We start from the raw sequence: 18,225 nt of genomic DNA, 5'->3' as shown, positions 1-18,225 counted from the left end.
ACAACGGCAGGTGTGGCAACAATTAAGGAGAGTCACAGCAATGTGACTTATTGAACAAGCAATGGTTTTCCTCATCCAAAACAGTGCTGGATTTTATGATGGTTGGCCCAAAAATAAGAGTGTTTCATAACCATGCTGCAGAAACTTGAACAAAAAGTGCTACCAATTAAGCACTTACAAAAATATGTGTAATGGCTTTCTCACCCTGGGTAAAGCATCCTGGCTGAGAAGCTCCTGCAGGTTCCTCATGATGGTCAGCACCAGGGTGTTGGAAGCAAATGGGTCACACAGGATCATGGACAGGTCCCTAAAAAGTACAGAAGGCCAATGAATAAACCAAAGATCAGAAAACCTATGCCTAGCCCAGTCCCTGGTTTTTTTTACCCAAGGACTTGCTCTTGTCCTTTCTTGACTCCATCTAAGAATCCTTGCAACTCTCTGGCCCGCTTTCCATCCACAAACTTCTCTCGGATGCAGGCATCTAAGCACCATGTGAACTGTTGCAATTCACAAAATGAAATCATTAAAAACAATATTAATTTAAACAACCTCGAAAGTGTGTAATGTCTGCCTATATATGACTATAAAAGTTTACATTGGCTTAACTAATAAAGAAATTAAGAACCATATTATAAGAAAAAAACAACAACGTGCTATCCCTTCTTACCTTGTGGCAGGGGTCGACAGAACAAATCTCACTTATGTCTAAGTCATGGAGAGACATTAGCAATTCTGCTCGAAGAGTGCAGTAGTGGACATTTCGTGTCCGTAGAAACAGTGTTCGCAAAAACTGCAACACCATATCATAAAGCTTAACGTTCTTCCCAATCATCTGGGTCAGCTTCAGGACCACCTAACACACACACGCGCACACGCACACACACACACACACACACACACACACACACACACACACACACACACACACACACACACACACACACACACACACACACACACACACACACACACACACACACACACACACACACACACACACACACACACAAATAGGACAGTTAAACACGTGTGCAGGATCCTGTGTGATTCAGTTGATTGCTATTAACACCTACTTCGCCTTGACGTCGCATTTTTGGCGATGGGCTGAAGAAATTGTGCAGAATAGAAAGATCACTGCTGAAGAGAGCCGCTTCTTTTTCCACAATATACTGCTTTAGGAGCGGTGAAACCTCATCCCCAAATAGGGCTTGGTTGTCCTGCCAGATCTGCCTTTTCACCTCCACAGCACACACCTTGTACAGTTCTTTATCAGCCATGACCATCTTCAGTTTCTTCTCAGGTACCTGGAGGGGTTGACAGTTTGCGTGTAGATTTTTCTTAACTATCATGTAAACAAGGGTCATCAGCTTTTTTGAAATTGAGAGCTACTTCTTGCATTCTGATTATTGCAAAGGGCGACCAGTTTGACACACAAATGTGCTGAACTTACAGTATATAATGTCATTGTTCATGTGTGTTTCAATAACATGGGTCAATAGCAAATTCTACTCAGAATTGCCTGGCTGTGTCCCTTAACAAATGTTTGACAGTGATTTAAAAAAAATCTGTTTTTCTTAACATAATTCCACAAGGGTTTGGAAGGGTTTTCTAATACATCCTTTTAACACAATTAGCAAACACAATGAACCATTAGTCGGCTCTCAGCGGAGGCTTCGTGGCTGTCTGTCTACCGTCGATCATTGGACACGCAAGTATGGCTTCAGATCAAAAGGTTTGTATGGCTCCGTGCACCACCTGCACCCTTCTTTTTGAGAGGTTGTCCCTGCTAGAGGGACGTGTCCGCCAGCTAGAACAGAATAGTGCGATAACAGCAGAGAAGCTGTAGCTGATAACTTGATAACTGTAGATGTGGCAGACACGCATGCGGGCTGTAATCAGCCAGCTAGCCCAGTTAGCATTAGCCCCAAGTGGCTCGCTAACTGCGATGAGCCTGTGAGACGCATAGCCATCCCAAGCCATCTCAGTCTACTGGCTCTCGCACTTTGGTCATAGGTGACTCCATTACCCGAAACATTGCGCTTAAAAATCCAGCCACGGTAATGTGTATCCCTGGAGCCAGAGCACCGGACATAGAAGCTAATCTTAGGGAGCTGGCTCGCAATGGGTCTAGTCAACAGTGTAGGTCCAACAACAGTAGTTACTCGGATATAGTGATATACGTCGGCTCCAATGATTCTAGGATGAGGCAATCAGATATCACAAAAAAAATACATAGTGAGGAATTGTGATGTCGCCAGAAAGATGAGTGGGCATCGAGCAATTGTCTCTGGCCCCTTGCCTCCGAGAGGCAATGGAGAGGTTTAGTAGATTATTATCGCTTTATCAGTGGATGGCTGGTTTCTGCAAGAACAAGGGACTGTAGTTTATAGATAAGTGGTCCTCCTTCAGGGACCACCCCGAACTGCTGAGGAATGATGACCTTCATCCTAACCGTGAAGGCGCCACCACTCTTTCTAGTAACATAGATTACTGTTTGAGCCATTCATGACAGGCCACTTTAGAGCAGGCTGGGCCACAGGTGGCAAGGCCACCTGCTAGGATGGGTTTGGAGTCTGTTAAGATAAAGTTAACTCGCGCTAGGCTACACTCCTATCATGCACATAGCTCCTTTTGTAGACTAGAGCATCACAGTTTGAATAATGCTACAGCATACATTGACACACTTTCTACTGAGGTAGTAGACAAGTCCAATTACTCCGCTCTGACCGGTCTCGCTGATGGCACGGTGCCTGTTCCTAATAATAGTACGCGTCTGCCAAATATCAACTATCAAATTCCTACGGTCATCTCTTCCCGCCGCGCTGATAAACTTTTCAAAGGTAATGCCGGGTCTAGACAACACAATCTTACAGAGGGCCAAAAAGAAGTCTGCAGGGTCTAGAGCAGGCCTTGCCAACATGCGGCTCCCGAGCCACATGCGGCTCTTTGCCTGGTTTCATGCGGCTCTTTTACGTTCATATCAATATTCGTGTTTGTGGGGGGGGGTTTGTGCGTGTTCGCTTTGCTTGAGTTCAATATGGTATTTTCGTCAAACGCGCATGAGGTGAAATTCCATAAAGCAGGAGGGGCAAACCCATTCGAGTAAACAATTACCGTAAATTCCGGACTATAAGCCGCGACTTTTTTCCAAAATTTTGAACCCTGCGGCTTATAGTCAGGTGCGGCTTATATAAGGATTTTCGTTCGTGATTTTTGTGATGACTTGATCACTTTTATACACTGCGGTATCTTGAAGAAAAAAACAACAAGAAAAATACTATTTTGAAACACTACTATGGCTGCTGCTTATTCTGGCTGTGTTGCTTGTGACTATTATGAGCTTTAGTAGGAATGCACGCTAGGTGACCTGCGTCAAAGGGCTCTAAACCCTTTCTCTTACTCTGCCATTTGACTCAGAGATTACACAAAGCAGTGGCGCTGTTTGGACCATCTGCATTGTATTAAAACCCAATCAATCAGCATTTAAATTCAATTCTTCTGACATTTTGCTCACCAAAAACAAGTTGTAATGAACGTGAACTTTTAATGCATTTTATTCAGAAGGTTACTTTGAACCCCGAGGCTTAAATGGCGGCGCGGCGTATTTATGGATTTTTACGGCCTCCTGGGGGCGCTCTAGCAGGAAGCAAGAGCGAGACAGACGAAGAAGAGATAATGCGCCGAAGAAGACGTGCTTGTTTGTGTTTTGAACATTTCGCGCATCACGCACACACCATCATGGAAAACACACGAAGAAATGCATTTGATGCAGCTTTTAAGTTAAAAGCAATCGATTTGGCTGTCAAAGAGGGAAATAGAGCTTAAATGGCGGCGCGGCGTATTTATGGATTTTTACGGCCTCCGGGGCGCTCTAGCAGGAAGCAAGAGCGAGACAGACGAAGAAGAGATAATGCGCCGAAGAAGACGTGCTAGTTTGTGTTTTGATAGGCGTATAATTCACACGAAGAAGAGACAGAACGAGATCAAGACGGACATTACTGAAAGGGAGCTTTTATACACAAACCGTCATTATGGGGGACAAAAGAAATGCATATGATGCCGCTTTTAAGCTAAAGGCAGTCGATGTTGATGACATTGTGTTACGTCACCCTTTTCTTTATTTCGTGGTCCCGTCTACTCTGGAGCTATACGTGTCGCTCGCTAGTTTAATGTAATTTAGCGCTTCGCGCATGAATAAAATTAGCATGAACAGACCCTCATCACACTCGAAGAAATGCATAAAAGCGACGACGAAAGAGACTGAGAAAGTGTGAGGCGAAGGATATCTAACGCTATTCCAATCGGACGCTGAGGAGGAAGACTTCGATGGTTTCAGTGCACAGGAGGAAGATGAAGACGATGAAGCTCTTTTTTTACTTTTACTGGTATGTTTTTTAACGAGCCCTGTTGGTGCTGTACTACCGTGTTGCTGCTGTGTTACCGCCGCGTCTCAGTGACTTTTACCGGGTAGTTTTTTTTTAATCCAGCCCTATTAGTCTTGTGTTACTTCCGTGTTGCTGCGGTATTACTGCCGCATCACGGGCAGTGTTTGGAAAGAAATGTTAAGGTATGTTATTAAAACTTTATAAAAGCTTTCTGTGTCCAGTCTTTCTTTGTTAATAACTCGCGTGCACACTTCCGTGTTGCTGCGGTACTACTGCTGCGTCACAGGCAATGTTTAGAAAGACATGTTAAAGTATGTTATTAAAACTTTAAAAAGGCTTTCTGTGAACGGTCTTTCTTTGTAAAAAATGCGTGTGCACGTGCGGCTTATAGTCCGGTGCGGCTTATATAAGAAAAAAACTAAAATATCCCCCAATTTTAACTGGTGCGGCTTATAGTCCGGTGCGGCTTATAGTCCGGAATTTACGGTAGTGTCAATTTCACTCTCAAAATGGCAGGGAAAAAATGCACCGCTAAACGAAAATATGAAGATGAACACAGGACGTTTTTAACAGAGTGGAAAGGTTTATTTTTTTTGTTGAACGTAATGGCAAGCCATTCTGCCTGATATGTCAGACGCCATTAGTGCATTTCAAAGCTTCACATCTTCAGCGCCACTTCAGCTCACTCCATGCTAACATTGATAAGGACTTTCCAAAAGGGACTGAATTTCGCAACCGCAAGTTGGACACTTTGAAGAGTCAGGCAGAAAAACAGGTACAGTTTTTCCAAAAAAATACGAAGCACTCAGACTGTCACGCTTGCATCATATCAACTGGCCTGGAACATTGCACGGGCTAAAAAGTCATGCAATGAAGGGGAGTTCGTTAAAAAATGCCTCAGTGACGTTGTTTAAATCTTGTCTCCTGAAAACAACAAACTAAAACGAATGGTATCAGACATCCAACGAAAAAAAAAATTGCTTCGAGTAGCAACAAACAAATACAAGCCAGATTTGAAGAGGATTGTTCAAGGCAACATGCATAGTTAGTGAAAAAACGCTATTGTAAATTATTATGGTTTTGTTTGTGGACTTTGGTGAACTGAGAGTTTGCGTGTGTGGGACAGTGCACACAATGTTCATTGTTGAAAATGACTGGCCTGTGGTCTTAGTACTGTAGGAGTCAATTTCTGTCATTATCATTTATTGACATTATGTCACACAATAAATTTGGCTGAGCAGAGGTGTGTGTGTAAGAGGAAGGGATGGGGTGATGGCCATGTGTGCCCATATGTATGATGTGGCTCTTTGCGGTAACACAGTAAAAAATGTGGCTCTTAGTCTCTGACTAGTTGGCCACCCCTGGTCTAGAGCATTTTCTATTTGGGCTCCAGAGCTTTTGAATGCCCTACCGATAGATATCAGAACTGCTACCTCAGTAGAAACATTTAAGACACGATTAAAGACACATTTTTATGCCATGGCCTTTCATTAACCTGTGGTGGCCGATTCGGCTGGAGTTTGTGTGCCCCCCCCCTTAGGTAATACCCAAACTGATAACGGCTGTCTGGATTTCTCATCGACCTTTCGGGATGAGTGACCTGTGGTGGATTACCACCCTCTAAGACACTGCAAGGACAATTAAGGGCACTGCAGCTCTTCCCTTTGAATTGGACATCCACTTCTTCTTTGGATTGTTTAATTTTATGTGTTCTATGTGCCCTCTCGGCATCCATTGCAGCCTGGTCATCCTGGAAGGGGGATCCTCCCATCTGTGGTCTCTTCTCAAGGTTTCTCATTTTTCCCCCAGGAGTTTTTTTTTTTTTTTTTAGTTTTTCCCTTGCCTTCCTGGGAGTTTAAGATCAGGGGTTGTTTGAGAATAATTGTCAATTTTTGTACATGTGAAGCTCTTTGAGACTTGCTTGTGATTTAGGGCTATATAAATAAACTTGACTTGATTTGATTAGAATACTGGAGGGATGGTTGCTGGAAATGGGCCTTTATACACCTACAGTATCTCACAAAAGTGAGTACACCCCTCTCATTTCTGCAATGTTTTAATTATATCTTGTCGTGGGACAACACTGAAGAAATGACACTTTGATACAATGTTAAGTAGTCACTGTAGAGCTTGGATAGCAAAGTAAATTTATTGTTACTTCAAAGTAACTCAAAATACAACAAAGAATGTGTAAAATGCTGGCAACAAAATTAAAAAAACATAACGGTAAAAGTCACTGAGACGCGGCGGTAACACAGCAGCAACACGGTAGCACAGCACTAACAGGGCTGGTTAAAAAAACACACCAGTAAAAGTAAAAAAAAGAGCTTCATCATCTCCATCTTCCTCCTGTGCACTGAAACCATCGAAGTCTTCCTCCTCAGTGTCCGATTGGAATAGCGTTAGATATCCTTCGCCACATACTTCCTCAGTCTCTCTTTCCTCATTGCTTTTATGCATTTCTTCTAGCATTTTCCATGATGAGGGTCTGTTCATGCTAATTGTATTCATGCACGAAGCGCTAAATTACATTAAACTAGCGAGCGACACGTATAACTCCAGAGTAGACGTGACCGGGAAATAAAGAAAAGGGTGGCGCAACACAATGTCATCAACATCGACTGCCTTTAACTTAAAAGCGGCATCATATGCATTTCTTTTGTCCCCCATCATGACGGTTTGTGTATAAAAGCTTCCTTTCAGTAATGTCTGTCTTGATCTCGTTCTGTCTCTTTTTTGTGTGAATTATACGGCACTATTTGCCTGGCGGATGGACATGCGCTCAACACACCACTTTTCTCCCCAGTGATGTGTCACATATCCCTCCGCCCAGCAAAGCGCTGCTGCAAAACAGCGGTCCACAGCCTTTTTATGAGTGTATAAAAGCGATCAAGTCATCACAAAAATCACGGAAAAAATCCTATACAAGCCCCCCCTAATGACGGTTTGTGTATAAAAGCTTCCTTTCAGTAATGTCCGTCTTGATCTCGTTCTGTCTCTTCTTTGTGTGAATTATACGGCATTATTTGCCTGGCGGACGGACATGCGATCAACACACCACTTTTCTCCCCAGTGACCGTGTCACATATCCCTCCGCCCAGCAAAGCGGTGCCGCACAACAGCGGTCCACAGCCTTTTTACGAGTGTATAAAAGTGATCAAGTCATCACAAAAATCACGGAAAAAAATCCTATATGAGCCGCACCAGCCGCAGGGTTCAAAGTTTGAGAAAAAAGTCGCAGCTTATAGTCCGAAATTTACGGTAGGTATTTTCACTCTCATACTGGTCACAGGAAGTTAAACATGGCACCTCATGGCAAAGAACTCTCTGAGGATCTAAAAAAAAAAATATTGCTCTACGTCAGTGCTTCTCAATTATTTTCTGTTACGCCCCCCCTAGCAAGAAGAAAACTATTCGCGCCCCCCACTCCCCACCGTGACTATCCATCTCTGCATAACATTTTATCCTTATTAACATTAAAGAAAAAAAGAAAGACATATGGTCAAACTTACAAAGAATAACTTGATCAAATCGTGTTTTAAGTCTGCAACAGAAAAGATTTTAAGTGCATCAATGCCTGAAATTAAGAATAAATAAATCCTTGTTTAAACTGTAAACATGTTTGACCAACTAATTGCACCATTGCAAAATTAAATCAAATCAATAAATAATATTTAATAATTATAATAACTAATAAACTACAAAAACTAAAAAAATAATAACTTATTTATATTCAGTTCAGCAACATTAACTCAGGAGCACAATATATAAAACACTTGAACCTACAAAACAAGGTGAATTAAACAATTTGTGCTAACAAAGGCAAACCTGTTGTCTTGTAAGTCGTAAAATGTTGCACTGTCGCAAAAGTGACAGAAGTAACAAGGAGAGCGCCACTGCCGCCTACTGTAGTAAATGCGCAATTACACTTTATTCTAGTACTGCCAAAAAAAAAAAAAAAAAAAAAAAAAGCCTGTTCCCCAGGGTCACACGCGCCCCCCCAGGTATTGCACCGCGCCTCCCAAGGGGGGCGCGCCCCACTATTTGAAAAGCACTGCTCTACGTAAAGATGGCCTAGGCTATAAGAAGATTGCCAAGACCCTGAAACTGAGCTGTAGCACGATGGCTAAGACCATACAGCGGTTTATGGTTTAAGTGGACAAGTTCCATTTAAAATAGGCCTCGGCGCCTCGCCATGGTCGACCAAAGAAGTTGAGTGCGCGCGCTCAGCGTCATATTCAGAGGTTGGCTTTGGAAAGCAGGCGTATGAGTGCTTCCAGCATTGCTGTAGAGGTTGAAGGGGCGGGGGTCAGTCTGTCAGTGCTCAGACCATACGCCGCAAACTGCATTCAATTGGTCTGCATAGCTGTCATCCCAGGAAAAAGCCTCTTCTAAAAAAAAAATTGGACAAGGAAGCTCGCAAAAGGTTTGCTGAAGACAAGCAGACTAAGGATATGGGTTACTGGAACCATGTCCTGTGGTCTGATGAGACCAAGATATTTGGTTCAGTTGCTGTCCAGCGTGTGTGGCGGCAACCAGGTGAAGAGTACAAAGACAAGTGTGTCTTGCCTACAGTCAAGCATGGTGATGGGAGCGTCATGGTCTGGGGCTGTATGAGTGCTGCTGGCACTAGGGAGCTACAGTTCATTGAGGGAACAATGAATGCCAACATGTACTGGGGAATACTGAAGCAGAGCATGATCCCCTCCCTCCGTAAACTGGGCCACGGAGCAGTATTCCAACACGATAACTCCAAACACACCTCCAAGACGACCACTGCCTTCCTAAAGAAGCTGAGGGTGAAGGTGATGGACTGGCCAAGCATGTCCCCAGACCTAAACCCTATTGAACATCTGTGGGGCATCCTCAAATGGAAGGTGGAGGAGCGCAAGGTCTCCAACATCCATCAGCTCCGTGATGTCATCATGGGAGAGTGGAAGAGGATTCCAGCGGCAACCTGTGAAGCTCTGGTGAACTCCATGCCTAAAAGGGTTACGACGGTGCTGGAAAATAATGGTGGCCACACAAAATATTGACATTTGGGTCCAGTTTTGACATTTTCAGTTGGAGTGTATTCACTTTTGTTGCCAGCATTTTACACATTCATTGTTGTATTTTGAGTTACTTTGAAGCAACAAAATAAATTTACTTTGCTATCCAAGCTCTACAGTGACTATTTAACATTGGATCAGTGTCATTTCTTCAGTGTTGTCCCATGACAAGATATAATAAAAACATTGCAGAAATGAGAGGGCTGTACTTACTTTTGTGAGATACTGTATGTAAATATTGCATTAAAAATCAGTCGTTTGCAGCTAGAAAGCTAGAAAGGGGATGGGTTAAATGCAGAGGACAAATTTCACCACACCCAGATGTGTGTGTGACGATCATTGGGACTTTAACTTACCGTTTTTTCCGTGTATAATGCGCCCCCATGTATAATACGCACCCTAAAAATGGCATGTTGATGCTGGAAAAAAGCCTGTACCCATGTATAATACGCACCCAATTTATTTCTTTTTTTTTCTTTTTTTTTTTTAAGTCCCAATGATCGTCACACACGCAGGGAGGCAATGGGTCCCATTTTTATAGTCTTTGGTATGGTCTTAACTAGGCTGGATGTATTTTGTTTTGTTGGCGTTGATTTCTCCGACTGCCCATAAAGGCACCACCGCGATCAGATGAAAAGAGAGGAAAGTGACGTGCGGACATGTGAAAAAGGCGGCTCTGTATGGGAGAGACGTTGAAGAGGAATAAAAACACCCTTGGAAACCAAAACTTGCCCCTCGTCGTGACTCGGAGCCGCAACAAATGTTTCGGATTTGTGTAGGGTACATTGTGACAGCAAACGAGCAGGTGATCGAGCAAGCGTCTGATACGAGAGCATTGGTTCGTATGGAGCGTGTTTGAAGTGAACAGCAGAGACGAAAGGAACAAGGCAAAGTGTTGTGAAATAAAATATTACCTGTAATACGCATTTTGTTATTTGCTGATTGTATTAAACTATCACATTCATTGTCAGTCAAGAAGAGGACTATTATCCCTTCTTTGACGAAATGACCAGAGCACAGTACAAACACACTATTGTCGGTCAGTCCTGTTGTTGGTTTTGTTGTACCATGATTTTCTTAAAAAAAAAAAAAAAAGAAACCTTCAAAAAAAAAAAATTTCAAAAAATTTGTACCCATGTATAATGCGCACCCCAGATTTTAGGACAATAAATTAGTTAAATTTTGCGCATTATACACGGAAAAAAACGGTAACTTTAACTTTAAGTCATTTTTCACATTAACAATGTATAGAGTGTATTCCTGATTATCCTCATTGAACAGAATGGCGATTTTATTTTCAAAATAAGGACCTTTGTAAGTGACCCCAAACTTTTGAACGGTAGTGCATATACAACAAGCCATCATCCGTACCGCTTGTCCCCATGGGGGCGCGGGCGTGCTGGAGCCTAGCCCAGCCATCATCGGGTAGTAAGCAGGGGACACCCTGAACTCATTGCCAGCCAATTGCAGGGAACACAGTGATGAACAAACATCCGCACTCGCACTCACACCTACGGGCAATTTGTAGTGCTCAACTGGCCTACCAAGCATGTTTTGGGATGTGGGAGGAAACCGGAGTTCCTGGGGGAAACCCACACAGGCACGGGGAGAACATGCAAACTCCACACAGGGAGGGTCGTAACCCGCACCCTCTGAACTGTGAGGCGTACGTGCTAACCAGTGCGCCACCGAGCGGTATATATTGCATACATATGTATACATGTATACATACATACATACATACATACATACATACATACATATCAAAAGTCAAAGTCAAAGTCAGCTTTATTGTCAATCCCTTCATATGTCAAGACACACAAAGAAACCGAAATTCCGTTTCCTCCATCCCACGGTGACGAGACATACAAGTAGGCGACACAAAACAAAAACAAGAAGGCACAAACCATAAATAATAAATAATAAATAAAATAAAATGAGCGATGAATAAAAACAGACCAATAACCCATTGAATATGAGGGGCAAAACCGAGCCAGTGAGCATACAGCAAGAACAGGACGCTACGCTGAAAGGGGGAGCGAGTTCAGGATCCTAACAGCCTGGAGTACGAAGCTGTTGGAAAGTCTGGTGGTGCGGGAGCGCAGGCTCCTGTACCGCCTCCCAGAGGGCAGAAGTTCAAACAAAGAGTGAGCGGGGTGACTCACATCACTCACAATCTTGGTCGCCTTGCGAGTGAGATGGGAGGTGTAAATGTCCTTCAAGGAGGGGAGAGAAGCACCAATAGTCTTACTAGCCGTTTTCACAATGCGCTGCAGGGCCTTCAAGTCTTGGTCAGTGCAGCTGCCACCCCAGACAGCAATACAGCTGGAGAGGACGCTCTCAATGGTGCCGCGGTAAAAAGTAGTCATGACGGCCGGAGGAGTCCCCGCTCGCCTGAGTTTCCGAAGGAAGTACAGGCGGCGCTGGGCCTTCTTCGCCAGCGACGCGGTGTTGGTGGACCAGGAGAGATCCTCACTGATGTGCACCCCCAGGAACCTGGCGCTGCTCACTCTCTCCACCACAGCACCGTCGATGGTCAGCGGCAGGTGTTGGGCGTGACCCTTCCGGAAGTCAACGACAATCTCCTTGGTCTTGTCGACGTTCAGCAGGAGGTTGTTGTCCCTGCACCACGCGGTCAGAAGGTCAACCTCCAGCCTGTATTGAGTCTCGTCTCCCTTGGTGATGAGACCCACCAGAGTCGTGTCGTCAGCAAACTTCACTATGCGGTTGCCGCTGCAGGTGGCAGCGCAGTCATGCGTCAGGAGGGTGAAGAGCAGCGAACTGAGCACGCAGCCTTGGGGGGCCCCTGTGCTCAGTGTGATGCTGGCGGAGATCTTGTCGCCAACACGTACCACCTGTGGCCTCTGACAGAGGAAGTCCAGTAGCCAGTTGCAGAGGCCGGTACTGAGGCCCAGCTTGTCAAGTTTGCTGATGAGACGCTGCGGCACAATGGTGTTGAAGGCAGAACTGAAGTCCACAAACAGCAACCTCACATACGAGTCCTTCCCCTCCAGGTGGGTGAGGGCCGAGTGGAGGGCAGAGCAGATGGCATCCTCAGAGGACCGTTTGGCTCGGTACGCAAACTGGAAGGGGTCAATGGTGGGAGGGAGAACTGACCGGATGTGCTCCAAGACAAGCCGCTCAAAGCACTTCATGACGATGGGCGTAAGTGCCACGGGGCGGTAGTCATTGAAGCAGGACGGAGCAGGCTTCTTCGGCACAGGTACGATGGTGGCTGCTTTGAAACTCGACGGGACGATGGCCTGCTGCAGGGAAGTGTTAAAGATGTCCGTGAAGACACCCGTCAGCTCACCAGCGCAGTCCTTCAGCGCTCGACCCGGGATGTTGTCCGGGCCCGCCGCCTTACGGATGTCGATAGCGGCAAGCGTCCTCCTCACGCTGTCGGCGGAGAGGCACAGGGGCAGCTCGTGGGAAGGGGGAGTGGCCTTCAGCGGGCAAGTGCTGTTCTGAGCGTCGAAGCGAGCAAAGAAGCGGTTGAGGTCATTGAGCAGACGGACGTCGCCATCACAGCTCTGCGGCGCGGGCTTGTAGTCCGTGATGGTCTGAATGCCCTGCCAAAGGCGCCGTGCGTCCCTGCTGTCCTTGAAGTGGGCGGTAATTTTGCCCGAGAACGCCCTCTTCGCTTCTTTGATGCCCCGGGACAGGTCGGCCCTCGCAGTCCTCAAGCCAGCCTCATCCCCCGCCCGGAAGGCTTTGTCCCTGGCCCTCAGCAGCCTGAAGACAGCCCCCGTCAGCCATGGCTTCCGGTTTGCCCGAGTGACGACGGATACTGAGTGTGTCACATCATCAATGCACTTCCCGATGTAGGAGGAAACAGAGTCAGTATACTCCTCAATGTCCGCCCGACCGTCGCAAGTGGCCGCCCTCCTAAACACGTCCCAGTCGGTAGAGCCAAAGCAGTCACGAAGCGCATCAGAGGCACCCTCAGGCCACACCCGCACCCGCTTGCGAACTGGTCTGGATGTTCTCACCTTTTGTCTGTATGCGGGCAAAAGCATAACAGTGAGATGGTCAGAAAGCCCAAGATGGGGGAGGGGGGCGGCTTTGAAAGCTCCCTTATGCGAAGAGTAGACCAGGTCCAGGAAGCTGTCGCCACGCGTAGGAAAATCAACATGCTGGTAAAGCCTCGGAAAAACAGACTTCAGATTAGCATGATTAAAATCCCCAGCGAAGATGGTGAAACCGTCAGGGTGCGCTGTCTGTTGGTCACTGACAGCCTGGTACAGTTCACTAAGAGCCGCGACCCTGTCGCCTCCGATGTTGGAAGGCGGGATGTAAACCGCGACCAGCAGAATCGCGGTAAATTCCCTCGGCAGGTAAAAAGGACGGCACTTAATGATCACAAACTCCGCCAGTGGCGAGCAGTGCCTGCATACCACCACAGAGTCCCGGCACCAGTCGTCACGGATGTAGACGCATATTCCACCTCCACGAGATTTCCCCCCTCGTACAATGGTCCGGTCCGCCCGATAGCACGCTAGCCGCTCCAGACGTACAGCCGAGTCCGGAATGTTGACGGTCAACCAAGTCTCAGTGAACACGAGCACACAGCAGTCACGCACCGTCCGGTTCGTAGATCTCAGCAAGCGAATGTAATCCATTTTGTTGTCCAGCGATCGAACATTCGCCAGAAGAATGGAAGGCACGGCCGGGCGAGCCGGGTTGGCCGCCAGCCTGGCCCGGACGCCCCCACGCTTGCCCCTCTTCAGCCTCCTCGCACACCGCTTTCGACGCTTCCCAACCGGGGGAGGAATAGCAGACGAGTCCGGCGACGCTTCAGGACGTAGCAGTCCGAGCGCCTTTAATGTCCCCGCATCAAAGTCCAGAACTCGACAAAAGTCGCTTTCGCCGATGTCGAGCAGAACCTTCCTGCCGTACTTGTAGCACGACTCAGTACGACGAGACGAACGCACAAAACTGCCGGTCAAACACTCATTTGACGAACAAAACACCGTTCGAGCGGGACAGAGAGAGGTCGCTGCGTATGCACGCGCCGCCATCTTGATTTCACATATGTATTTATACATGTATGTATGTATACATGTATGTATGTATACATGTATACATGTATACATGTATACATGTATACAGACAGACAGACAGACAGACAGACAGACAGACAGACGCACAGACGCACGCACGCACACACACACAAACACACACAAAAACACACACATACGATTGCTACATGTGAGCTTTGCGCTTGTTTTTGTTTCTCCATCTACTAGATGTTAGAAAATAATTTTCTTTGCAGCAATGATTCTGATGGCTGGGCAATTCCAATTATTGACTCACATTGTAAAAATAAAAAACTATACGTATATAAAAAGGCACTCTTATCCAGATCCTTGCCGACGCGTAATGAGACATATTGTGTTGTGAATTGAAATGAGATTGTTTTTTCTTCACACTCCACTCCTATAGTTTTGTGTATTAATTTCTGTAAATCTGCTGTGCCTTATTATTTCATATTTTACAAGTCATAATAACGACTGTGAATTAAAAGGGCTCATGAAGAAAAACCGAGCGGTGGTCTGAAATATTTGAACAATTTGAAAGTATTATACTCATTACAAATGCTGACTTATGTCTTTGGGTTGAATTGTGTCGTTTAATCATTTTTTTCTAACATTTCATACAAAAAATAAAGCATGTATCAATTACTTCTGATATCGTATCAATCGAAATCGGTAATACGTAGACTTTCCTTTCCCACACATACCTTGGGTAAATGTTTAAGCACCTGCATCACCACCGGTTGAATGGATGACATTTTGACCAGTGGAAAGCTTTTCTCCAACAACTCTTCAAGCTTCCCATACCTGTACATGTGTGAAAAACAACAAACACATTGGGACTGGCACCATCAGAAACTGAATTTAATACCATAAATATAGTTCCTGTTATTCCTGTTACTCTGTTATTCTGCTCTAACAAGTGAGTTGATTATGATGTCATTCATGACTAGAGCTGGGGAACCACCAAAAAAAGTCGTTACAAAGTTCTTGGGCTGTGGCTTTGTTGGCAAATTGTACCCCATCCCCCAAACAAACAATTACAGTCTACATAAACGTCTGAGCATCCAGCCTCGGCTCTTTTCCATGATGGTGGCAGACATTTTGTCCACCTACATACTCCTGGACCCAAAAGCTGCTCACAAACTCTTTCTCCACCGCCAGCAATACCACTGAACCTTCAAAAAAAGTACTCAACTGGTTCACTTCATAGCTGTCTGATAAACTGAAGAATATATTATTTATGCTAGTTACACGCACTATTTCTTTCGTGTATTCTTGTGCGCGAGTCAGCAAGATTTGAATGATGCACAATTCAGCTGCAAGCATTACATAGTTTGTGAACGCTGATCATTCATGGACTTCCGTGCCTCTTACGCCATTGTTCACCCATCCATCCATCCATCCATCCATCCATCCATCCATCCATCCATCTTCTGAACTGCTTTTCCTCATGAGGGTTGCGGACGTGCCGGAGCCTATCTCAGCTGACTTCGGGCAGTAGGCGGGGGACAACCTGAACTGGTTAAAAGCCAATCGCAGGGCACACGAAAACATGTAAATGTTTTTTTTACTTGAGTGTTCAGTGCTTGGTGCTCAGGTACCAAGTGCAATATACGTAGCATAATGGAGTAGAGTAGACCACGACATTCATCTTTTTGGGAATAAAACTGTGAGTGAACTATTTATTCAGAGCACACTGCAGGAAGGTTTGATTTATAGCATATACAATTTTGATCTGTTATAAGTTTATTTCTGGCCACACCTCTCACACCCCTGGGCCACACTTTCTGAGATCTACCTAAAAAGGACACTGTACTGCACTGTAGGGTTGTTACGATACTAGAATTTCAGTAGTCGGTACCAATACCTGAGATTTTCCACGATTCTCGATACTAATTCGGTACCACGGTAAAAAACAACAGAATCCACTTAATGTTAAAATCACTAATCCATCTGTTATAAACAAGAAGGCTTGTGCACACATCCTCGACATGTGCCCAAAAGTACATTTGCATATTTGAGTCTTTGTCTGCGCACTTTGTCTATGTGTTTGACATTAAATACTTTTGGTAACCGTATAGCCCCAGCTGACTCATGCCGAAATGATGGCACATAATCATATTCGGGTTAACGTATTTATAATGTAACGTGTCATAACAGTGATAGTAAAAGGACGAATCTATAATTGCTCCGGTTGCATCCGCCTCGAATGCAATATATGCTCTACACATGACTCTTTGAGCGACCTGGCTTCTCAACAAGCCGGCGTGTTGGACTTCCAATCCCACTTGCTGAAGCCATTGTTATGAAAGACTGAAAGTTTTCTTCTTCTTCAGCGCCGCTGACTACTGCTCTGTCCTGCTCATATGCATATACTGCCCCCTTCAGTTTCGCCAGGAATCGACACAGCTCGCAGAGTGAAAAGTTGAATATTTGGTTCTGATGGTACCACAAAAGCAGTTATCGACATATTTTTTGCGTGTTGGTACCGGAAGTATCGGTTCTTGTAACAACCCTACTGCACTGTACTGATTTTGTCCAAGGGATGACCATTATAACCAAGAAGCAACTCGGGGACCACTAGATTGGTGGAATATTATTTTCTTTTGCACCGAAGGAGGATAGACCTATATAGGCTATTTATTTGTATCTGTATGTTTAATTTGGGAATCTCCGCTACATTTGACATAATCTGGATGGGTAAATGATTCACAAAATTAGCTGGAAAACAAATCAAGTCTAAATAATAAATCAATCTTATTTTTAAAACTGTTAGAATTATTTTCCATTTTCAATTTCACAGACCACCTGCAATACCGCCACGGACCACTAAAGGACCACGAACCACCGGTTGACAATCCCTGCCGTACTGCAAAGTCTCATGCTACGTACAGACCGGGGACGTATTCAGCATTCCTGGCAGCACGATTCCAAATAAATTCATTGCAGTTCACCTGGCCAGGCACTCTTGCATAATTGGTATTTGAAGCATTCAAAGTGGAAATTCTGCTTCTTTGACCATTCTACATAGTGAAGTTTTCCCCGTGTCACGTTGGCAACAGCCAATTGAAGTTGAGAACGTACTTACCGTATTTTTCGGACTATAAGTCGCGTTTTTTTTTTTTTCATAATTTGGGTGGGGGAGCGACTTATACTCAGGAGCTACTTATATGTGAATTTTTTTCACAAATTTTTACTTGATCATTAACACTTTACTTACTTACTTACTGACTGCTGTATACACAATTGCACCATTTCAATCAAGTTGCTCTTATTTATTCACTGTTTGTGCCTTCTTATTTTTACTTTTTGTATTGTTTACTTGAATGTATTGTTTGTCTGTGGACCAATTGGGTGTAATATGTCTTGTCTCCACCGTGGGATAGTAGGAAACGCAATTTCGATCTCTTTGTATGTCTTGACATGTGAAGGAATTGACAATAGAGCAGACTTTGACTTTGACTAGTATAGTTGATCACTTCACATGTTATTTTCACTTTAAACCGCATGAGGGCGCACTATGGCTGTGGAATAATTGAAGCCTCACTGACAATGAGTTCCATTCACTGACTTCCGAAGTCGGGAGATTTAATGATTTGGAGTGACACAGATTATTCGATAAACTTGTTATTTATGTTATAGTTATTTGACATACAGTTTATTTAGAGTAGCAACGTGTATGTTGTTAGACTTCAGTAGTTTCAGATTTTCTAGGGAGGCCGTGAAGGCAGCGGGGGGGAGCGGAAGAGC

At 44.8% G+C, this 18,225-nt stretch overlaps 1 protein-coding gene across 1 annotated transcript in view; it reads right to left on the bottom strand.

Moving 5' to 3' along the window:
• The window catches only part of nelfb (negative elongation factor complex member B), a 34,051-nt gene that overhangs the window by 10,454 nt on the left and 5,372 nt on the right, over positions 1-18,225 (bottom strand). The window contains exons 3-7 of the mRNA XM_037259483.1: positions 15,180-15,279; positions 1,074-1,304; positions 668-853; positions 385-497; positions 205-307 (exon numbers count right to left, since the gene is read on the bottom strand). Coding sequence (XP_037115378.1) covers positions 205-307; positions 385-497; positions 668-853; positions 1,074-1,304; positions 15,180-15,279 — 733 coding nt within the window. The remainder of the gene's footprint in view (positions 1-204; positions 308-384; positions 498-667; positions 854-1,073; positions 1,305-15,179; positions 15,280-18,225) is intronic.

This window comes from Syngnathus acus, chromosome 9 (genome assembly GCF_901709675.1).
Source record: "Syngnathus acus chromosome 9, fSynAcu1.2, whole genome shotgun sequence".
Classification (NCBI taxonomy): Eukaryota; Metazoa; Chordata; class Actinopteri; order Syngnathiformes; family Syngnathidae; genus Syngnathus; species Syngnathus acus.
Note: the sequence above shows the minus strand (reverse complement) of the source record. Positions and strands in the feature narration are given on the sequence as shown.